Source organism: Meleagris gallopavo, chromosome 10 (genome assembly GCF_905368555.1).
Source record: "Meleagris gallopavo chromosome 10, MGAL_WU_HG_1.1, whole genome shotgun sequence".
NCBI classification, from domain to species: domain Eukaryota; kingdom Metazoa; phylum Chordata; class Aves; order Galliformes; family Phasianidae; genus Meleagris; species Meleagris gallopavo.
Window position 1 is genome coordinate 13,565,319 of NC_139413.1, and position 23,344 is coordinate 13,588,662.

General features: G+C 41.7%; 2 protein-coding genes and 1 non-coding gene across 5 annotated transcripts in view; 1 reads left to right on the forward strand and 2 right to left on the reverse strand.

Moving 5' to 3' along the window:
• The first annotated feature begins 1,326 nt into the window (after nucleotides 1–1,326).
• The window catches only part of EVI5 (ecotropic viral integration site 5), a 90,102-nt gene continuing 68,084 nt past the window's right edge, over nucleotides 1,327–23,344 (forward strand). Inside the window, exons 1-6 of one of the 3 annotated variants that reach the window (XM_085231815.1) lie at nucleotides 1,327–1,648; nucleotides 6,366–6,428; nucleotides 9,822–9,956; nucleotides 10,247–10,354; nucleotides 11,494–11,670; nucleotides 12,348–16,472. In XM_085231815.1, the coding sequence (XP_085087941.1) occupies nucleotides 6,426–6,428; nucleotides 9,822–9,956; nucleotides 10,247–10,354; nucleotides 11,494–11,670; nucleotides 12,348–13,160 (1,236 nt within the window). In that variant the 5' untranslated portion in view covers nucleotides 1,327–1,648; nucleotides 6,366–6,425 and the 3' untranslated portion in view covers nucleotides 13,161–16,472. Of the gene's footprint in view, nucleotides 1,649–6,365; nucleotides 6,429–9,821; nucleotides 9,957–10,246; nucleotides 10,355–11,493; nucleotides 11,671–12,347; nucleotides 16,473–23,344 lie in introns of those variants that run through there. The other 2 variants (XM_085231813.1, XM_085231816.1) reach the window with 2 other exon arrangements.
• Nucleotides 15,737–23,159, reverse strand: RPL5 (ribosomal protein L5). The gene is made up of 8 exons (XM_085231820.1): nucleotides 22,819–23,159; nucleotides 21,902–21,971; nucleotides 21,688–21,803; nucleotides 20,154–20,288; nucleotides 19,354–19,556; nucleotides 18,192–18,369; nucleotides 16,486–16,574; nucleotides 15,737–15,900 (listed from the first exon to the last, which is right to left on the reverse strand). Exons 1-8 carry the CDS (start codon nucleotides 22,819–22,821, stop codon nucleotides 15,801–15,803), a joined length of 894 nt encoding a protein of 297 aa, XP_085087946.1. The 5' UTR covers nucleotides 22,822–23,159; the 3' UTR covers nucleotides 15,737–15,800.
• On the reverse strand, nucleotides 18,566–18,661 carry LOC116217026 (small nucleolar RNA SNORD21). Its single transcript, XR_004160863.1, has one exon. It is a non-coding gene; the product is annotated as a small nucleolar RNA SNORD21 (small nucleolar RNA).

The window sequence follows — 23,344 nt, forward strand, 5'->3', positions numbered from 1 at the left end:
ATGGGGCTTTGTATTTACCAAGGCTTAACTGGGTATTTGGTGTTTAAGGGATAAGCTGAAAAAGGGGTTGAAATTGCCTTACTTTTTATCATTTAGCAAAGCCGGGACACAAAGACTACTTAAAGACTAACTAAACACTTCAGTGCTGGAATAAAGCAGTTGTTCTCACACATGACTAAGATCACATGCACTAAGTAAAAAATATATCCCCTAATGAACATATGCCAGGAACTGTTTTGATCCAGTCTTAACAGAAATGAAACATTTGTCCTTGCCTGCCATATGGGAGAACCACATTTCATGATTACTCTCAGCCTCTCCTTCCAAGGATTGACACAGAGCACTAGATGAAGTAAAATCACTTGAGATTATTCAGCAAAACATTTAAATGTCTGCTCTGTAGCTTCCTAGTGTCACCTTTCTGTTGCATGCCCGTAATCTTGCTAAGCTTGTGCAAACTACTGAACTGTAGAGTGAAGTGATGCAGAAAGCACAGCCATCTGGGCCTGCTGAGTAGGAAGAGAAGAAAACACTCTCACTGCAAGAGTGTTATTAAAGCCAGGATTGCTTTTGCAGGAGTGCCAAATCTTACTAATTAATTTTCTGATTTATTCTTCAGTGAGAGCCTGGCAGTGATTCTATTATTTAAAAAGCAGTCATGGTCTATTTCTGAATCTTAAAGTAAGAGTCTCTGTACATCTTGCAGATTTTCAATACTTTGTGACCTCCTAGCATTTGGTTTCCAGATACGCGTCTTTCCTTAAGACTCATCCCTGCCAGAATCCCTGCTGCAGATCGCTGCCACAGGCACGGAGTGAGGCTGGAGGCCGGGCCAATGTGCCATACTCTTCCCCAGCGGCCCGGCCAGCCCTCCGTTACAGTCAGAGGCTGTTGCTGCTATGACAAACGTAATGTCTTTTTCTTTCAGCAGCAAACCCGCTATTGTTGCTGCTAGCGAACACAGTGCGAGTTCGTACCACAAGGACAGGAAGGTACGCACCTGCCTCCAGAGCGGGCTCGGCGGGGGAGCGGAGCCGGGCTGAGAGGGAGCGCTGCCCGCCGTCGGGTACGGCTGCGGGCCGGGGATCTCTCCTTAACTCTGTGGGCTCTCGGCTGGTTCTAACGGCCAGCCGAGTAGCAGACAGGAGCCCGCTCGCAGTCAGTGGGACGCGTTATTCATTCGCGGGCTTCTTCGTAGTTCTCCGGCCCCAGGAGCTGCCCGCGTTCCAACGGACACACGCGGGGAGCTGCGGGGCAGCGCGCGACGCTCCCTTCCCGCCCACCTCTTGGTGCCCACCCGCCGCCCCACAGGCAGAGGGCGGGGGTAGAAGAAGCCCCGCCCCTCCCGCTCTCGCCCCTCTGCCCCCGGACGGCCGCGTTCCCCCCGTCCCTGTGGTGCGGCCAGCGCTCGGCGCGTTCCCGACGCTGACAGCTGCCGGCTGTGCGGGTCTCGGCGCCGCGCGTCTTACGCGTTCCTCGTCCTCCCTTCGCCGCCAGCGCGCCTAGCCGAGCCGGCGACGCGGCTCTGTAGGCAGGCCGGGCGGGGAAGCGCTCCGCCTCCGCCCGCCGCCCGCCGCGGGGATGTGTGATTGCCATGGCGAGGCGGCTCTTCGCGGGGGCCTGGCTCAGGAAACCCCACCACGCGCAGGTAGGCCGGCGGCGGGCGGCCCGGGGAGGCCGTTGGCGGCAGTTTCCCTCGCGGCGTTCCCGGCGGGCGCCTTCAGCGCGTCCCTCGGCCGACGTTCCCCCCTTCCCCTCCCCCCTCCGCCGGGGCCCGGTCGCGCCGTGCCGTCGATCTGGTGTGGCGACGGCGCGGCCGGAGAGCCGTGGAACAGGTGTCGGGCGGGAGCGGGACGCCGCGCGCGGGCTGCCGTGCCTCCGCCGAGCGCTGCCCATCAGCGGGAGCCGTCAGCCGGCCCTCGGGCGCGGGGCTGCGCGGCTCCGGAGGGTCGGGAAGCGCCCCCCCGGCGGTGCCTGCGCCGCGCCTCTGCTGCCCGGCGGTGCCCGCTGGCGGTGTTCGCCTGCGCGGCCTCGCTCCTGCCTCGATGTATGCAGGTAGGCGCGGAACGGTGCTCTGGCCGAAAGCGCCGTGGTTGTGGTGCAGCAGGAAGTTCTGCTGCGAGACGTCAGCGAGGGCCTGGTGGTACGCTGAGGGGTGTTCTCTGGGTTTCTTTCTGTCTGTTGCGCTGTGCTTTAACTCATTTGCGGTTCAGCTGAGTAAGTTGAGGGGGTAAATGCCGTATTTACGTATACGCATTACTTATGTTTGTCACCTATTGCTATATTACTAAATGCTTTCTCGTAATTGGTTTATTAAAAAAATGTGGGCTTCATCCTTATGCGTCGTAAAAGCCCAAGTGCTTTAATTCCTTCTCATCTGGAGCTTTTCTGATACCGTTCTCTTTTTCAAAGTGCCTGGAGTGGGGTATTGCAGCTGAGGAGCAGTATGCAGGTACAGGTGTAAGTTCAGCCCCTGCAGCATTTCTGCCTGCAGATGTAGATCACGTATTGCTTGATTTTAGACCAGGAAACGTTGTCCTTGATCTCCTTAACAAAGCAGGTACTTTTCAATTCCCGTAAGAGGAAGTCTCTGGTACACATCAAGTGAAAATGAGCTCACCGTGCCTGTACCAGTTTTCAAACTAGGACTCTAATTGTTGATCCTGCTATAAGTTCTACTTCGTTTGTAATACGGTGATATTGGATAACTGTTTGTTTTCATTTATTCTTGTCAACATTTAAAGGCATTTTTAGCAAAATGTATGATTTCTGCCAAGATCATTTCTTAGTCAAGTCAGAAAGTTAAATATTTGTTTCAGTTGGAGATGTAGAAAAAGTATTTCTGTTGATGTTTTCTCACACTAAAAACTGTATTGGAATATTCTACAGATTTGTTTGGAAGAGAGCTAATATGAGCTTTATGAAAATGACCTTTCTTTTCTCTTGCATAGTTGAATGTGTGCTGGTAGTTGATGTGTCCACAGAATGGCGGCAGGCTGTCAATGTATTGACTCTGTGACTGCATGTTGCTGTTGGTATGTGACAAATGCATTCACAGTTGAGTTGTACTGATTACTCACGGAGTGCTCTGTTGAGTTTTTGCCTCCAAAGAGGCTACTGCTCTCTAAGTAAATGCTCAACTAACCTCCCTGAGATGTAGCTGTGAGTGAGATGGAAGTTTTAAGACTTGTATGGTGTTGCTATGCAATATTTAATGTGGTAGATCAGGGAAGAGGGTTGTACAATGGAAAGCATTGCTGACTGACTTCCAAATTTTGTTGGCTGGTGTTCCGTACTTTTTGAAAATTGTGCTGTGGAATGAGTTGAGAACATCAAGTTCTGTGACTAAGAACTTTGTACCTCCTCTAGCTTTCCTGCTCCTGTAGTGGGAGCAAGATGCTGTCAGTTGGTTTGCAACCAATGTTCTGTGCCAGGTGTTCTATTATTATTTATTGTTATTATTTGATGCGCACTTTAGCTTGCTTGCAGTATGCATTATCCATAGGTAATCACTCAGCCTTTCTAGCTAAGGGCAGCCAAACAGCCTCAGCTCATATAAAGTGAGCAAGACAAACTGAGGACATCTTGCCTCAGCTCAAATTTTAGTGGTTGGGATCCACAAAAATAGTGCTGAAACTTCATTGCAAAATGGGCAGTGACTATGAAACAGAATTTTCCACTGTTTAGTCTGCAAGACTGCAATATTAGTAAATAAAACTAGAGCAAAAAGCTTCAAACCGTGACGAACTCCTAAACACCTAAATAATACTGATAGTTTGGGCAAATTTATTAGATCTTATGGTTGGGAGACTAACACTATTCTGCAGTGGTGATTAATGCTTCTTGAGAAGATGTGAATATCCCAAGTTCAGGAAGCATGGTTCTGAATTTCTTTCTGATAACTGTAGTTAAAAACTGTATTATGAGGCTGAGGTCAACCCAGTACGATACACACATCAATAATGTTGTAAAGAACACTGCTATGTTTGGGAGCTTTCTGGCCACTAGAGATTCTGGGCCTCCTTTACAGACTCTTTGGGGATGTCATGTAGCTGGCTGTAATGTAAAGACACTTTGAAGGCCCGGGTTTCAAAGGCCCCCTTAACGTATCATCATCACTTCCTCCAAGCTTTTAATTCTCTCTCGTTTAATCTTTTAAGTGGAAGCATCCTATTTTCTTTCTTTTCTTTGCTATCCTTTATTTCTAAAGATACATCCTATGGTGTTTGCTCAGCTTGACTGCTTAAGATACAAGTAAATGAAGATGACAGCATAATCCACAGTGTGCACTGTAAGCTCTTAGAAACCTGAAATGCTTGCTATAAAACATAACCTGAACATAAACAGATTTTTGACATGATTAGCATACAATTTTTCGGTTCTCTCCTATTGCTAGTATGTTGAACAAACTGAGTGAGTAGTTTGGAGTTTTGGAGATGATTACTTAACTATGGTTATATGAAATACTTGATTGCATGAAGTTCTCTGTAGTGTAAAATAAATGAACACTTCCATACTTCCTAACTATGAAAATGTTTTAAGTAAGAAGTACTCTTATCAAAAAGTTGGCAAATGGTTGCATTGCATCTGGATCTGCTACTTTCCATATGCTTTGGAGTGCATCCAGGCTTGAATTCTGCCAGAAGTGGCTTTCCAGTTCTGTTCCAGGGAATTAACGTCTAATTCTTATTCAATGCACATGACTCAGTGCAATGTGCAAGTGATGGATGAAGTTGATGCTGTAATAACCTTTTAAGTGTTACAAGTGCTTTCCTTTATCCTTGTGTTCCCTGGCTCGTGTTTCATGTCTTGATGGAAGAGTGGAGCAGAAAAGAGAAATTATATTTCCTGGTTTTGGACTTTCTGCCTTTTTTGATCATTTCAGATCTCTCAGTCCTTCTGACATCCTGAATAAACTATTAACAGTTTTCTAGAAGTTTGTTGTGATTCAAAATGAAGCTTGTCTATAAGCATTGCTCCCTAATTTCCGTCTGGGACTTTGTGCTCAGAAATGTGCTCGAAAAATCTGCATGACGTGTGCAGTAAGCGTGGTGCATTCAGGGTGTACTGGCACATACGTGGCCTAACCAGGCTTAGTGAGTCTGTGTCCTCACTGCATTAATGCTGCCCATCAGTTCTGGCACTTCCCAGATGAGCCTAGATTTTAGGGAGAAAATGCAAAATTTTTAGAAAGAACTTGTGGAAGAGACATAATAATTCCCTCTAAACCGAAGAGAGCAGAACCTCATGGTCCTCTGAGCAGCTTTGTGCTCTAAACGGGGAGTAGAGCTGGAGACTCGTCAGTCAAAAGCTGCGTGCCTGCATTGGCACAGTGCTGAGCCTGAAATAAACACAGCTCTTCCAGAATGTCATGCCAAGTCTATGATGTAGTCAGATGGCGGTAGGGGAGGATTTTCTGTCCCAAATACATTCTCTCTGTCTTCCTGAGAAGGAGGACAAATTTGGATAAACCCAGATACAGAGGATTATTTCCTGTGCTATGAATACAGTTGTTACTCTGCAGTGATCCTGGGGTTTGCGGATGGCTGCTAGCCTCAGATTATACAAAATGCTGTGCTTGTAGTGCGGAACTACTTTAAATAGTGCTTGGGAGTAAAGTTTAGTATTGTGCATAGGAAGAGTCGGCAAGAAGCTTTGAGAAAGGGGGGCGGTTTGTTGTCCCAGTAAGATTTGGGAGTAGTTTTTTAGAAATGAAACAGCTTTGCTGAAAAAAAAAATCAAATTTATCTCAAATAAATCTGTATTAGGTTTTATCTGCGGTACTGTGTGTTGGTGTGCTGTATTTCTGCCATAAAGTATTAGAGCTATTAGAAGTAGCTTTTCTTCTGGGCTGTATCTCTAAATGAAATAGTGTCTTTTCTTTCAAATAGATGGAGGATAATCATTAGCATTTACTTGTTGTGATTCTTGATTCATAAGAACTTCGTGTTATTTGAGGAGAGAAGGAATAAAGAAAATTATTTTATTAGAATTTTTCTGTGACTCTATTAATAGAAGGAAAAATTTGTAGAGAAGGGTCTTGTGAGCCTTTAGGCTATAGGAACGACATTGTCAAAATTGTCTGTAGAAATGAGGAAGTGATAAAATCAGTTTTCCCTGTAGGTGTTCTGCAGCGTTTTATTAAGGACTGCATAACTGCATAGTTATGAAATGTTTACTTCTAAAAACAAAAATCAATTTTGGAAAAGCGAATGCTGTTTTTCCTCCTCAAACTTTGCCCCAAGCATCCCATTCACAGCTGTGGAGCAGTAATCTTTCATACATTTTCATTTAGAATCTGTAAATCACATCTGTGTCCTTGTGGTTGTTTGTTCGTAATCATCTGCAACTCGTGTTTTTTTCAGAAGTTTTACGAGCTGCTGACTCACAGATGTTGCTTGATTCACTGAAAACTACGTCATGTAATGGTTGGTATTCTTTCTTGTTTGTGGGTACAATTTCATGTGACACAAGAAGTTCTTGTGTAAAGTGTGCATACTGGAGTTTAAGATCCAAACTGGGGCTGCTTTGAGCTTGGAGGCCCAGGAAGACATGCTGGTGATTAGAAGTAAACACATCTAGAAATCCTGTGCTGATGCAGCTTTAATCATGGGCTGTTCTTGTGCGTGATATTGGAGATTTAGATTTGAAAAGCATTTCAAATCTAAGACCATTTCTGGCAAGTCATACTTCTTGGGCAAACCAAATTAAATTTGCTTTTAAGGGAAAGCTCATGGAATTGCCATGATGTCTGGTGTTCAGCAGAAGAAAAGAGGTGCCTTGCTATAGCTTCTGCCTTTATTCAGTTACTTTGCTTTGGGATAGTATCCATTTTACAGCAAAAAAGTGAGATTTTTTTTAATTTTTTTTTTTTTAAGAAAAATGTTTAACATGATGGGAACAGGAAAATGAGCCCTGGGTAAGTTAAACTTTCCCATTTGAAGGAATAAGATTTCAATCTGCTCCCCATCCTGCATGTGAAGTGGCAGTTGGTGAAGCTATTTCATCTGAACACTACTACCAAGCAGAGGTTCTGAGATCAGTCATTTCGGTGAGGATGCTGATGTCGCAGCAGAGGAGGTTCTTTAGGCACTGAGATGAGCAGGGCGGCTCGCACTTCTTAGAGAAAAGCCAGAAGCAGCCCTACACCAAGTGATGATCTCTGTCTTCTGGGAAAATTGCGCTGAGACGCAAATCTTCATCCTCAAAGTTTGTGTTAGAATAATGAGATAAAGATGGATTGCAAAACTAGACCAAATTGAGTTCTCTACAAAAGGATTAGCCATCCTTAGGGAGGATGTTGAAGTTTGTGGAGATGTTTTATTTCTAAATAATTTGCTGTGCCCATGGATTTCAGAAAGAAATGGTGGGAGTGGTGATTTCCCCTTATGCTCCTTGCAAAACTTGAATAACAACTTAAAAGAAATGGTTGGAATCCCTTGTAGAATGCAATATGGGGCAGTCATGATCTTAGACTGCATGAAATAGGTCTGTGGGCTGCCACAAGAAAGCTAAGTAAATATAACATTGAACATTTAACAGCATGTTTTTAAGCATTGGGATTCATTACATGTGTTCCTATCAAATGTAATTTTAGCATTACAGGGTTGTAAGTTGACTCAGTTGAATAGTCAATCCTAGCAAAAAGGTAAGTACAAAAACCTAATGAACATGGCTTCACTGAATAGTTAACAGTTACTGAACATGACCTGATTTTATCAAAACACTACGCTTTAATTATATAAAGCTTTTGTATCTCTCTTCAGGTATGGCTGTATCTCATTGTCCTTGCAAAGGGGAAAATTGGTGCTGTATTGGGTTACAGAACCATTAGGCCAAAGAAAAATAAGCAGAAGACTCACATAGGCAATTTCAGGAACTGCTCTACATGCACTCATTAGTTTCATTACTATGCTTAAACCAGTATAAATAAAGTTTTGATTATGAATGCATAGGTTTTAGTAGGATATAAGGACAAATAAAAGAAAAAAAGTAAATTATTGCATAAGTCTTTAAACTTGCTTGACTATACTGTGGTGGTTTTTATTTGTAAGTGCTAAGCTACTACGTAGTGTCTGCCCTTCAACCAGGGGAAGGTATGAAGGTGGCAGAAAAAGCCCAACACATTGTGTTCTCTAAGCAGTGTGAGAGAAATGTGATTGTCTATTCACAGTAGAGCCAGAAGAGGCAGCCATCCATGCTGTGCCTTGGATGCTTTGGTTCTGCTGGTACCATTCACCTTTCGATTCAAACCTGTGTTTCAAGAGACCTCTGCTGGAGGATTGCCTCAGAGCTGGCAAGCTGGGCTTCCTGCGCAGATTTGCTAGGGAAAGATAGATCTTTGTTGTTGTTTTGGTTTATTTTGTGTATCAAAATAGCATGCCTGACTGTTAAAAGTAAACTATGCAGAGAATCCATCTGCCCTGCTTACAGCTTTCATTTGGTTCTGAGGTGAGAACAGAGAGCGAGACGCCCCTGAAGACTTTGCTGTGCTGTCTCTGCTGGCTTCCCAGCCCTGCGAAAGACGGATTCTGAGGGCGATGAGCAAATTCTGTAGATGGGCAGTAGCTCAGGACAAGGATTCTTCAATAGGCAAGTTTTGCTGAGAAGGCTGAAGAAGCAGACAAGGTGCTGAGTAGTGTTGGGACCTGAGGCTAACCCTAATATTGCAGAGTTGGATGGTGTAGAAATAGACAGGAAATATAGCTGGAAGAAAGAGCAGCAGATGATGTGTGGCTTGAGAGGATTGTTGGAACAAGCAGCTTGTGATTGATGTTGAAAAGAAAAAAATTATTAGGAGAAAATTATAGGTGAATAATATGGAAAATGGACTGGAGTACAAAAGAGATTGAGCTTCAGCTGAGCATGAATGCAGATATCGTAGTTCTGTTATGTATGGAGAAAATCATTCCTGAACCCTTTGGTAAAGTATCCATTCTTGTTATTGCTGGTTCACATCTCAGATGACTCTTACTGCTCCCCATCAGTCTATTCAAGTAGTGTGGCTTGCCAGGTTTGTGATTCTTAATGTTGCAAACTTGTAGATGTGGTATTGTTAGGCTAGGAAATTATGTTGAAATCTTCCAGTTCTGTCACTTTAGTGGTGTTCTTTCAGAGGGAGCGTGGTATTTCTTTTTGACTCTCCCCATCCCCTTGCCTCCAGTATTTTTTTTTTCTTGACTGTTCTGTCCTCACCAGCCCATTTTCTAAATTGTTTCTAAATGCGCTGTAAACCACACAGCATTATTGTTGGTCTCCTTTTGTACTTCAGATCTTCATATCCATGTTGTGGATAACATACTTCAGAGGAAATTACATGTTACTCCAAGTAGGATCTTCATGGCTCTGGTAAAAACAGCTTCAACTGTTCCTCTCTTACAACACTCCCAATAATGTACCTTCAAAAAAAAAAAAAAAAAACCCAAAAAACAAACAAAAAAAACTGGTTGAAGGAACTTTCTGGCCAAGATGAATCCCCAGGAAAAAAAGTAGTTAGGTGAATCTTCTTTTAACTGGGTAGTTTTAGGTTACAGTCAAGTGAGTGTGTGTGGAGGAACAGCAATGCATAGCCATCATGCAGGAAAGGGGCAGGCAGGACTGCAACTGCATGGGCTGGCATGACCTCTGGGTGTTGTGGAACTGCCCTTTAGCTGTTTACCTCTTCCAAGTGGAAATGGTGCTGGTCTTTTCTTCCACCTAAATAAGTTGAACTGACCTCCCCTGGCATTCTGCTTATTTTTATCACTGTGAAAGTCAAACTCATTTGCTTTACTGTTCTTACTACTGCTGAATGAACAAAATATTTTTTTTTTGTCTTCTAGGTACGTTTCTCGTATATGCGGATGAAGTATCTCTTCATCTCTTGGTTAGTGGTGTTTATTGGCAGCTGGGTTATGTATGTCCAGTACTCTACCTACACAGAACTATGCAGAGGACATGACTGTAGGAAAATAATAGTAAGTATGTTTAGCACAGTTTGCTTCTTAAGTGTTTGCCTTGACTAGTTCCACAGCTGTTTTGGTCAGTGCCATGCATAAATTCATCAGATGCTGCTATTCTGTCATGCTGAAATAAGATCATACCTTCAATTTCAGATAACACCAGTTAACACAGTTTTAATACAGTTATTAAAATTTTCTTTGACCTCCCTCCGCTTCTTTTTTTTTTTATTTCAGGAGTGAGATGTTGGGAGAGAGGTGGTTATTGCTTACTTGAGTGATTTGTTAAATATTTTTGTTTGTTTCAGTGTGATAAATATAAGACGGGAGTTATTGATGGATCAGCATGTAGTAGTCTTTGTGCAAAAGAGACATTGTATTTTGGAAAATGTTTGTCAACAAAGCCCAGTAACCAGGTAAGGCTTTAATCATCCATCCTAGCTTTAGCAGTTCCTACTGAAATGTCCTGTGTGCAAGTGTTGCACCATCTTTTTTCTCTTGGCTTCATTGAGAAACAGACTGCATGGCTGAGGCTAGAGGTTGTAATGTAGCATTTCCCTTCTGCAGTTGTCTGTCATCATAGGCACTTAGATAGAGAAGCTCTATCACAGTGAGAAGCAATGTGTTCTGCTCCTGGTATGCTCTTTGGACTTCAACATGACTGTGCTTTATGGATGGTAACTACTGTGCTGCAGTCTGAGAGTGTTTGAGGCTGGTGATAGCTACGTTGGCCCACCTCCCTGGGATTTGGATAAGCTGGCTAAGGCAGCAGATGTGATTAGAAGCGTTGCAGGCTTTCTTTTGTTTGTAGGGCCTTAAGCAGTAGTAACTTTTCTCATGAGGTGAATAATGCAGTTGTAGAAAGAGATGTGAGGATATCAAGACAGACCTGGGAACAGCAGCCATGCCGATAGCCTCTGTGTAAGTTGCTGCAGCTATCTAACTGCAATTTCACATAAAAGCCCAAGTATAGCACAGATATGTTATTGTTAGTTGCTCTTCTTCTCTGAATATGTTTCATGCATGTATTCAGACAGGTAAATATTTGATGATTGTGTTATATGGAACATTTTTGTCTAGCTGTAAACAAAGAAATATTCCACTGACTGGATCCTCGTGGACCTATATTTTAAACTATCAGTAAATCTGTAATTGCCATCAAGACTCTTTAATTTCATAGTTACAGAATCCAGTTTCCAAGGAGATGATCAGATCCTTGCACATTTGGACAGAGTATTTATACTTCTGTACAGCATACCATCTCTGCACTATCCTGCTTTTCAAACAAAATCAGCAGCCTCTTAGCCCAAGCAAAGAATATAGTAATGCCAATATACTGTTTCTCAAGCTGTCTTCTAATTTTGATAGGGCAGTGTATCTTAAGTCCCTGCATAATGTATGTGAAGCCGCCATTGTTAAATTTGCTGTCTGTAAGCAGGACTTGGTTTTCTAATCTGTGCTGCTGCTTGACCACAGGGAGCGGTAGATGTTTGGATGATACTTAGGTGAAGGACTTGTACAATGACTTTATCTTTTCCTCTATTTTTTTGCATAGATGTATTTAGGAATTTGGGGAAATCTGCAAGGGGTTATAAAATGCCAGATGGAAGAAGCTGCTCAGCTTGATTTTGGTACTGATCCACAACCAAGGAAAGAAATAATCCTATTTGATAAACCAACAAGAGGAACCACTGTAGAGAAATTCAAGGAAATGGTATATGGTTTTTTTAAAGTAAGTATATGCCTAGTTATTCTATTCTGACTGAAAGGCTTTTAACAGTTGTTCATGCATTACAGTGGCTTTGTCTCTAAGATTGGGTGTGCAACACATTTTTAGACTATTTTTTTAGGAGAAATGAGGAAATGTGTGACTTTTTCTGCATGCATTGGTAATAGTTGAAAATACAATCCTTCTTACTCCAACAGTGGCTTTTTTCTTTATATTGTTACAGTGGAAATGGTTGTACCAAATAGAATTTCAGTACATTTACTCTGAGATTTGTGCCAAATAGCTTGGTGCTCTGTATGAAGTGTAGTTAATAGTGTTATTTCTCTACAGCTGAGAGGCTTAATCAGCTGAAAACCAAATTCAGTCTGAATTCTATATGCTTACTGTAAGAAAATATTTAATCTACTCTGTTTTTCATCAGACCAGCCTTTAGAAAAAGACTGTCTTTTGAATTCTAGTCCTTGCATGCTAAAATGCAAAGAATGCTGTTACTTTCAGATTATACACCAGATGCCTTGGGAAAACAGAACAGAAAAGAAGCTCATTAGACATCTCTAAGCAATAAGAACTAGAACATGATATACTCTCTGATATTAAAAGAATAAAAAGATGGAGAATTACAGGTGGATTGGTGGTAGTTAATGAAATCATATATAATCTTTTTCTTTGTTTGTTTCTAGGCAAAGTTGGGTGAACAAGGAAGTCTTTCAGAACTGGTTAACATCATTCTATCTTTTGCCGATGGAAACAAAGACGGTAGAGTTTCTTTGCCTGAGGCAAAGTCTGCATGGGCACTTCTGCAGCTAGATGAGTTTCTGTTAATGGTGATGTTGCAGGATAAAGAGCATACTCCCAAGCTGATGGGTTTTTGTGGGAATCTCTATGTGATCGAAAGAGTTGAATATACCTCTCTCTATGGAATCAGCCTTCCATGGATCATAGAACTTCTAATTCCTTCTGGATTCAGGAGAAGCATGGACCAGTGGTTTACTCCATCATGGCCAAGGAAGGCAAAAATAGCTATTGGACTTTTAGAATTTGTGGAAGATATTTTTCATGGACCTTACGGTAACTTTCTTATGTGTGATACAAATGCCAGAAACTTGGGATATAATGATAAATATGATTTGAAAATGATGGACATGAGAAAAATTGTGCCAGAAATGAATTTAAAGGAAATGATTAAAGATCGTCCGTGCGAATCAGATATGGACTGTGTTTATGGTACAGACTGTAGAACTCTATGTGACCAAAGTAAAATGCGGTGCACCACAGAGGTTATTCAGCCAAACTTGGCAAAAGTGTGTCAGCTACTTAAAGACTATCTGCTTCGTGGTGCTCCTTCAGATATCCACGAAGAACTAGAAAAACAACTGTATTTGTGTATTGCCCTTAAAGTCTCAGCAAACCAGGTGGAAATGGAACATTCTTTAATACTCAATAACTTAAAAACATTATTATGGAAGAAAATTTCCCACACAACTGATTCTTAGTTTCTCCACCAGCAGAAGATACTGTCTGCCACTCGAGGCAGCCTACCATGTTTGATAAAAAATGATTTGCAGCATTTTGTAAAGATGTATACTCAGATTTCATGAATGGCTCTTCAACTCTTCCCTTCAGTCAGCTCCTTAGTATAGGGCTTCTGAAAGGATGAACTTAACACCGAGTGATCTGGCAGACACCAAAAGCACTTGTGGTGTTCCAGTGCACTGTTTGGAAACAAAAACAATCCTGCATGCTTGGCTGTTCTGTGCACTTTGTTGGAGCTTGAACAGGATGACAGTGTTCACTGTGCCATCACATCAAGTAATGCAGCATCTTAAAATTCTGTGAAAACTGTTGCTCACTTGTGAAATACCTGCAAAAGATTTTTATGCCCAGTAGTTTTATGAGAAACCACCACTATTGCAAATATGATGGCTGAGTCCAAGTTGCTGTTATGAATAAAATGAACTGAGATTGTTGTTTACTAATACCTTGGCATGGCAGAATTTGCACATTAATAATTTTTAAACTGTTGAAAAATTAAAATTTTATTCTGGAAATGCTAGGTTGTAATATGAGATTTAAATTGAATTGTTTACACCTTGTTACCTCATACTTTCATCTTGAATGTTTTAGTTCAACACTTTAAAAGTCCTAATACAGTACACCATGTTAGGAGCCAGGATTTTTAGAATGTTACTACTTAGAACATATATGTATTTTACATTTTCAGAAACACATTGCTGCAAAATTATTTTTGAAGTACTGACAGCAGAATCATCCTAAGTTTTAAAAACAAACAACACCAAAAAACCCTCCGTAGTCGGATGCTGGTTTTTGACAAGTGAAAGAAGTAACAGTTGTGGATGAAGTCTTATCACTGCCCACAGAAATATAGCTATATGCTTGTACTTAAATCCTCCTGAATTATTGCAGAAATTATGCAAGTCAGAGCTAGACCATAACTGCCAAACGAGGTGGCTTGCTCAGGACTCCAGAATATTGCTTAAATGGGAATCCTGTGGCTAGTAACAGCTAGGGACAAGGTGGAATAACAGTACGTTGTAGTATGTTAGTGTTCTGCTGTTTGTTTTTTTTCCTGGTAATATCTGAGCTGTAACTCTCAATTCTTAAACACTTTGATCCAGGCAGTGTACAGGGCGTGACCACTGCACCACCTTCAATCGTTAACCCTACTGTTCTTCAGATTTTCAGCTTGTAGAGAGAACGAGAGATGCATAAAACACCTTAATGTTGTGCTTGCTGCATATGTTTAATTTGTAAGTGTTTTAGGTATGAAGCAGCTAAAAGACTTAGTGATTTTAATGGCAGTTGTCCTTATCCCTTCAGATAAGATAGCTGGCCCCTTTAATCAGTTACAGCATAGTAAAAGTGAGCTTTATTTCATTATTTTAAAAAAGGTGTAGTTGCTTGAAGGGTTCTATACTAAATGCATTCCTTGACTAACATCAGGGAATTTCTCCACACCATATGTAATAATGTGTGGCTTGGGTTAAGTGTGTGCTGTTTGTAATCAGCTTTTTAGTTGAAAAATTACTTACTGTTAACTATTATCTAATTTAGTATTTATAACTAACAATGCACTGAAATCTAAAGCAGGATATTCTTGGTGGAAACACGACTAATTGCTACAAGTTATGGGGCAAAAAAACCAAAAAACTGAACTCAAAGTACTGGTGGGCATTATGAACAGCTTCTTGGAAAAACTGGAAAACATGTAATAGTGCAGTTTACTATATAGAACCTTAATTTTTATTGCTGTTGCACCAAGCTGGAGCTTTCATTGAGAACAAATATATATATATACTTTTGTTTACAATTAATAACAGGCTTCCTATTTTTTTTCCCAATAGCTATACTTCCCATTTATCAGCATCACAAAGCCAAGAGTACATCAGCGTATCCTACTTGGTGAAAGCATGCAAGCAATTTCAGTATCTGTTTCACAGACAGCTGTAGAATAAGGCAAGCTACAACCTCTAATTAAGCAAATATATTCAACTTCAGAGTAAGTTCTCTTGTCTAATCTCTAAACAATAGAAAATATTTCATCTTAAGATAGTACCTGCTTAATTAGCAGCCAGACCCTTTAAGTACTTATTTCACTTTGTGGAGGAATGTTCAGTATGTCAATGTGTACTGCTGTCAGCTATACTCATTTTCAGCCTGGGAAGCACTACTATTCATGTTCCTCAAAGCTTAAGGCTATCTACAATGGAGGTTTGTTTTCCTTAAGGTACATACACATCTCTGATAGCATTACGTACACTGAAATTGTACAGAATTGTCAAGTGCCTGTAAAGGTTATTTATTTTTAATTTAAGTCATCCTCTAGTTAAAAGGAACAAATTCCACCTAGTCACACTATAATTTAATCAAAATTATTTCCCCTTGCTATGGAAATAATTCTACGGTGGTAGCTTTGTCTTTATTACTTACCTTTATTGAATGAGTTCATATTTAAAAAAAAAAAAAACCCAAAACTTTAAGGCTCCAGAGTATGTGGATTATAAAAAACATTCTGATCTTTAAGTTGTATTAATAAGCCAGTCTTACACAGTTGCTTAGTCAATAAATTTATTGCCACTTTTTCCAAAGCTTCATAGAAAATTGTGGAAGTTGTCTTAACTATCAGCTGCACGCTCCTGGGCCCTGAGGAAGCTAGCCTTCTTCTGAGCAACACGATCTTTCTTCTGGGCGAGGGACATCTTGGTACTGTTCACTCTGCAACGTAAACACACAGTATAATATATTAACCAAAGCAGAAAGAGGCAAAATTGGTGATGAAGGAAGCTGACAGGTATCAGAACTGTGACTAAGAATTCTGTGCTAGAACACAGTACCACTTCTGTATCATGTTCTATCTCTTAAGTTCTTTAGTTAAGGCACCACAAAAAAACAGTTTCTCAGGAGGTAAGCTCTTAGGTGACCAGGCACTATCATGTCCATTCCAATATCTGTGCCTCTTCTGAAAAGATTGAAATAGTTTAGTACTGACACATAAGTCAGCCTGCCCCTCTCCTTGAGGGAAGTAGCCTTGCCCCTGAAAACATCCAAGTGTTAAAATGTATACTTAAAGAATTCCTGGTATTCAAGCCAAAGACATGCTTTACTGCTCAAGTGTTTTTTTTTTGTTTGTTTGTTTTTGCACAATTAAAAGCTTTTTCTTTCCTGACAAAGTTACATATAAATCATTGCATCTTAATCTGACCTAAAAATGTGTTTTGACACAAGTGCCATAGAAATCAGTCCACTTGGTGCCATCATTAATTAAAATTTCTTCAACAAAGAAGTTATATTCATGTTTACCTCTTTTTCTTGACTTCTCTCTTGGGTTTCTTTTCATGGACTGGATTATCCCGTATAGCAGCATGGGCTTTCTTATACATTTCTTCCATCTTGAAGAAGCAAAAGTTGTTACAGTTCTCCAGTAGTGCATTGCAAGATTGTATCAAATACTAAGATATTCTCAGCAAAGAGGGCACTAGAACCAGTTATCATCACAATACAGCTTACAAGTACTGCCTTTAATAGGTTTCCTTCATGTGAATCGCTGCTAAAATTCCTGGCCATCGCAAGAAGTATACAAATATTTAAATATTAAAAATAACAACTTGGATACAAAACTGAGGAATTACTTTTATCCTTAACTACAGAGTACTTACAGGTCTCCTAAGTACAGGCTAGCATCTTGCAGAGGAAGAGCTTACTTCCTCTGGTCTAGTTTCCTTACACTTAAAATGAAAGGCAATACAGAATCTTATTCTACTTCTGCCTTGAGAAAAACAAAATAATTTACTTTCCTTATATAGCTTAGTGCTCTGAAAACTTAGTTCTTAAGTTAAACCAGAATTATTTTACACGAACCTTTTCATCAGATGCAATCTTACCACTTGTCAGACTCTTCCCCAGTATACATTACAAAGCTGCTTAGTAAGAAAAGTTGTGTGAAAGCAGCTTCTAATTAATGAATCACATGAGATCCTGCATCATCCCCAGTAGCAGCAGTCTGCTAGCAACCACAGAAATACATTAGCAAAGGTTACACCGAAGCAGTCATGTCTGACAGCTAATACAGCACTATAACATACAGACCTTTCAGAAGCAGGTCAGTATGTAGAAATAATTCTTTAACATGTAAACAGGAAAACTGATCTGTCAGTTACATAGATCAACAGCTGAAGCTATTACAGGACCCTATTCTGCCTCCTTCTTTCTCCCCAATTTCAGTATCTTTGCTGATGACTAATTAGGACAATTAGACACTTAATAGGAAAATCTTCTCTGAATGAATACTTGTTTAGTAATATATTCAAAGTTGGCATTTACAGTAAAAGGTTACTTGTTTTTTTACAACCCAAAAAATCAAGATAAAAAATGTTCCAAACTTCAGAGCCGCTGATAATAGAAACCAAACAGCAGACAAGATATCTGAAAGAAGTTAAAAAAGCATCATGGTAATATTACCAATCCTCTAGTGTTTTCTGTGATGTATTTAAAATTTTCAAGTCATGCTGACATAAGACATGTAACATCAGGTGTATTTCTTAAGATGGTGAGTTCTGCAACAGAACTAGGTTGGGATTTTCTGTATTTGCCTGGAGCCTACAGCTACCAGTAAGGTCACACATTGTAAAACAGATTTGAAAGAAGGCAGATCCTCAGAAATCACAGCTGCAGTGCAGGATTAGGAACAAGTGCGTAGCCATACACAGAAACTTAAGTGTTAATTTCTGTATCAGAAAAAAATATATGGTGTGTTTTAGGATGCAGTCCTAAATAAGCAGGATGTTAAACTTCAAAGCAGGAACGAAGCCCTCAAATTCAAAAAACCCACTATATGCTACAGAGCCCTCAAAAAGGGGAAAAAAGAACATTTTTATCTGCCTGGAGAACACACAAAATAATCACATTACTATTTTACATACTGAGCTTAATTGCATTATTAGAGAAAACCCTGTACATGAAGATCTACATTGCTAATAATGGACAAGAGCCAGACAGATAAATCTTACCCCATCAGGTGTAATATTGTTCTTTATGTACTGGGAGAACTGTTTTTTGTAAGCATCTTCATCCTCCTCCATCAGGTAACGCATATAATCTGCCACATTTTGGCCCATGATATGCTTGCGGTGAACCTCTGCGTTGAATTCTTTGCTTTCTGAGTCATAACCAGGGAAACGTTTGGTACTGTGAAAGAGCAGTTAAATTCTGAGTGACACATATTCCTCAAACACTGATTCAAAGGCAGGTTCCACAAAGAAATGACCGAGATCATATTCTGCTATAGGTAACTGAGAAATAGGACACTAATTAAGAATGGAAAGATAAAGAAAATGAATATATATAAGAAAAAAAAGAAACAGAAGTTTTAAAGTTCATCTCAGCTGCCATCAGTCCCGTCTTGAAACTATGCAGTCCATCATTTACACACCATGGACCAACTACAGAGTGGTCAGTCACAGGGGTATCATCACACAGCAGCCAGGTTAGAAACAAATGAAGAATTAGTAAAAACATACAAAAAGACAAAACAAAAACACAAACAAGAAAACACAACTCCAGGACAGCAAGAGAGAATACAAAAATCCACAACAGAGACCAGATGGTTTTTCCCTACTTTGCTGTCTGAAAGAAGCAGGCAAGCATAGTGTTACTGCTAGTGCCAAAAATCTTGATTCAGTCACGTGTTACCTCTGACAAGAATGACCAAACCTCAAATGGAAAACTTTAAGTGCAGGAGGACTACTTAGAGCTGCTACTGTCTCGATAAACGTGGGAAACACCAGTGGCTGTTTTTGGATCTCATATGTACACACAGCAAAATGAACACCTGCACACAATTTGCTGAAGTCTCGAAACAACGGGAAAACTAACAAATATTTACTGAAGTGCATTCAAACACTGGATGGTTTTAAGTGAAAGCAGTGAAGTGGTTCCTTAGTTTCTAAAAATTTAACAGTCACAAGAGTCACTGCAGTGCTACTAGAATTGCAACTTCGAGTAAAAAAAGCCCAACTAAACAAAAAAAAAATTCCAGAACCTACGCTAAATTAATCATTACCAGGTTATAAAAATAGCTATTTCAGCATAAAAATGACACTATAAGTAGGCTGTCACACACAGAATTATCTCAGGTAACTCTAAAGTAGTTTTTCCCGAAGAGACCATTACCTGTGAGGGATGGACAGACCACCATCCACTGCACCCTTCAGAGCACCAAAAACTTTGTTTCCAGTAGTAGTTCTGGCAAGACCTGCATCAAGGTAACAAGTGAAAGCACCAGGCTTTCCATCCACACTTTCCACATTGTATTCATCTCCAGTCACTTCCACTTGGCCTTCATAGATCTTATCAAGACCAAATTTATTCAGAAGCTGCAGGGAAAAATAAAAGCCAAAACAATAGCAACACTTCTGAAATTCTGCCCATTTAAAGTCAAAATGGAGAATCACCAAATTAAAACACAAAAGTTGCAACAGAATCTTCGTACTTTCAACAAATTTCTTTGCAAAAATGAAGCATTCCATACTAGTATTAATGCTTACAATAACCACTGAAATATAACAGGCATGTTTACTGCAATCTCCTGTTCCAACAGGTACACTAATAAACTTCAGACCTATCCACAAGCTCATAGGAAAATGGATGAATAAAGCTCACATGTATTTAAATTCTTATTGAAGGTACATTTCTTACATTTTCGTCCTGACTCCCTCCCTCCACCAAACTTAAGTGCAGAGACTTAAAAGTGGGCTGCTGGAGTTGAAACTGCATGTTGTCATACTTCTCTTTGTGATTTGACAGTCACAAGAGGCCATCAAATCTATACGGTAAAGAGTACAAGTTAGCATTTAGACAAGCCCACAGAATCTGGTGTCTATACTACCAATGCCACTTAAGACAATGAGCAACCTTTCCCATTTTTAAGAAAAACAGAGCAACTACTTCCAGACAATTTGACAGATACCCACCCTGCGTGCCAACAGCAGACCTGTACAGTACGCTGCTGCATAATTGGTCAGGCCAACCTTCACACCATATTTTGGCAGCTCATGGGCATAAGCAGCACAGACAATCATGTCGCCTTCAATCCTGGCATAGGCAATCTGACAACAGTAAAAAAAAAACAACACACAAAACAACCATTAGTTTTCTCACTGTAATTGTGGGCTCAGTTTACCACTTTTTTGACATCCACTTAAGCCAATAGGAATTCTGGGTAGAAATGTCTAGTAAACTGCTTTTCTTGAGAGCTTTAGGAGCTCTGTTTCATTTTTTTTTCAGAAATTTCTTATGGCATAATTAACTCCTTAAGTACTGAAGCATTCAAATCCATATTTGGCTTTGAGAAAGTAAATGATGGCAACTACTTTTTGTTTACATCTTTATTTACTTCATATAAAACAAGAGACCAGGAAACTGCCAACAAAAGCAACACTTCAAAGAATTTTTACATATGTAGATAGATTCTGTCCTAGTTTCTGCACATAGTCCTCAAATAACACACAATACAACTCATCTCTGAAAAATGCAAAAATATGAGTGTTTGTGAGGACACTTCATTACAGAGAGACTGCATTAAGATATAAGATCCTTCTAATCTGGGGGGGGTCTTCTCTGAGACAGCAATAGTATCAGAACCATCTCCCTCTGACTTCCACATCTCCTCTGCCTCTAAAAGTTGCTCCCCTCTCTCCAGAGTTCCCACCTCTGGAAAGGCACAACTGGTCAGATGGTACCTGCCACCACTTTTTGTTTTGAATTTCAGAAGTAAAGCAAGTTCATCAAGGTCATATAGTTTAGTCTGAACTGATTAAAAACAGCACTCTTTACTATTCTCTAGATAAAACTATTCAGTGAAGAAACAACGAGAAAACTTTCTATCTTCATGCTTAACAATGTGTATTATGATAGAACGTTCTGGAAACGAACCACGAAAATGAATCACAGCGAGAAACTGCATTATGTGATGCAACATACACCGCATACCACAAAAAGGTGCCTACTGTTCTTATTTACCAGTCTCCTTTAATCTCCGTGAAATGATCTTAAGGCCTATCTGTCTCACATGACCCAAATAATATCACAGTAGAAAGTTCTGAAAGCGAGGGCACCTTCGGATACTACATAACAGAAGTGAGCTGACAGGTCACACAGCAGTTTTCAAGCAAACAAAAAAAAATCTCTCTTTTCAAAGCACTTCAAAGACAGCAGAAAAGATAAAGTTTTTCCCTAAAATCTTCAACATATTTCAGCATCATTAGAAGAGTACAATCTCATATCACAACCTTGTTTTACAATGTTGACATTAGTAAAATTATTCTGTATTGTGACTATGATGTATTACTGACATTGTGTCAACCTTAAAGATCGTTCTCCAAGAAGCCAAAGAGCAATATCAGAACTGCTTAGGCATCAAAACAACCAGCCAGTGCCTCATCAATCCCCCTTTTCTGTTCATTTCCGGGAGGCTGACAAATAAGTGGCAAGCACCACAGACCTTACCTGGCAAATGATGTCTCTGTTAGTAACACGCACAATCATCCTATACTTTGGGGTGTTGTACTTGTTTTTATCCTGAATTACCAAACGCTTGCGAGCATAGTAATCCGTTTTTCCCTCTGAAAAACAACAGTTACAGTGTGGAAAACGTGTTAAAAAGGAGTAACAATGTTTGTCAATACAATGTAATTCAGCAATACAGGGAATTGAGCCATACCTCTCCTTCTCCTGAATTTTACTTGGTATCTCTTGAAGTAGGCCTTATTCTTGACAACTTTCACAAACCCCTTAAGTAAGAAAAATAAGATGTTACTCCATGGAACCACATAAGCCAAGGCCATCCAAACTAAATGAATTGTTATTAATAAAACTATAGTGGATCAGGAATAAAATGATGGGCTTTCTTACACAATGAGATTAAAACCATCTTAAGGAAGAGAAAGCAGGATTTTTACCCTTCACACAAACTTTCCTGCCTATGACTTCACGTTTTCAAAAGAGAAAGAAAATTCGTATCTATTAATGAAACGTTTGTCTGCACAGACCGCCACAACTACTCACTGCCGGTCACTCCCACAGAGCCAGTCCCTCGGCCATTTCACTCCAACTCCCCCAGCCAAAATCACGAGGAGCTGTCCCAGCACCGCCCCGACTCAGACGCCCCCACCTGCAGCTCTCAGAGCAGCACCCCGCGTCAGGACGAGGCCGGCCTGTCAGCCGCCCGCTCCCCAGCCAGATGCCGCCCGCGCGGCCCGTATCGCAGCGGGCCCGGCCCCAACTGCCGCCCGTCCGCCCGCGGCTCCCGCTCGCCGCCACGCGCTGAGGCCCGGGCTCGGCCCGGCACCGCGCCGGCCGCGGCCCAGGGGTGAGCAGCGAGGGGCTGCGGGGGGAAGGGGGAGGCGAGAACGAGCCGGACCGTGCCGGACCCCGCAGGGCTCCGCCGGAGCCGCCCCGATCCGCCCCGCGGCGCAGCCCCGGTGCCGCGGGCGGCCATTGCCACGCCGGAGCCGCAGCGGCCGGCGGCGGGCCCGCGTCAATCGGCCTCCATCCGGGCGAGCGGAGTCGCGAGGCGGGCGCGGAGCGGAGGGCAGAGCTCTCCTGTGGCCCGGAGGTCCCGTACGGGCCGGTACTGACCATCGTGCCAGGTACTGTCCGGTCTAGGCCTAGGCCGGGGCCCGCTCCGCACGACGACTGCAACGACTGCAGGGGGGAAAAGGCCGCTCCCACTGCGCAGCCGCGGGTCCTAGCCTGCCCGGCGAGGCGGGGCGCCGCCGCACGGCCTTCCCGTGAGCCCGGCGCGCGCCCCCTGCCGGCCCGGAGGGGCGCTTGCGCCGCGCCGCCGCCTGGGACGGGGTCCGACGGCCGCGGGGCCCGAGGGCGGGAGCGCTCCTCTGAGCGCCGGAGGCGTGACGTCCGCGGGAAGAACCGCCGCCAGCCGCCCCTCTGCGGCACCCCGGCGGAGCGCCGCCCCGCGGTTCACTACCGCCTTCCTCGGCAGGGGCCGGCACGGGGCACGTGGCAGCGCAGGATAAAAAACAATGGTTTTGATATTAAAAATCTTTGTCATAGAAATATTAAGTACTTTATTCACTTTTTTTCCTGGGGAACGTTGTTGCCGTTGACCGATCAGCAAATAACTAGAACGTTAAGCTGACCAGAA

Coding starts and splice junctions, on each gene's coding strand:
- RPL5 (XM_085231820.1), bottom strand. Junction 20,289..21,687: donor ACAGAGACATCATTTGCCAG/GTAAGGTCTGTG, acceptor TACTGTTGTCAG/ATTGCCTATGCCAGGATTGA. Junction 16,575..18,191: donor ACAATATTACACCTGATGGG/GTAAGATTTATC, acceptor TGCTTCTTCAAG/ATGGAAGAAATGTATAAGAA.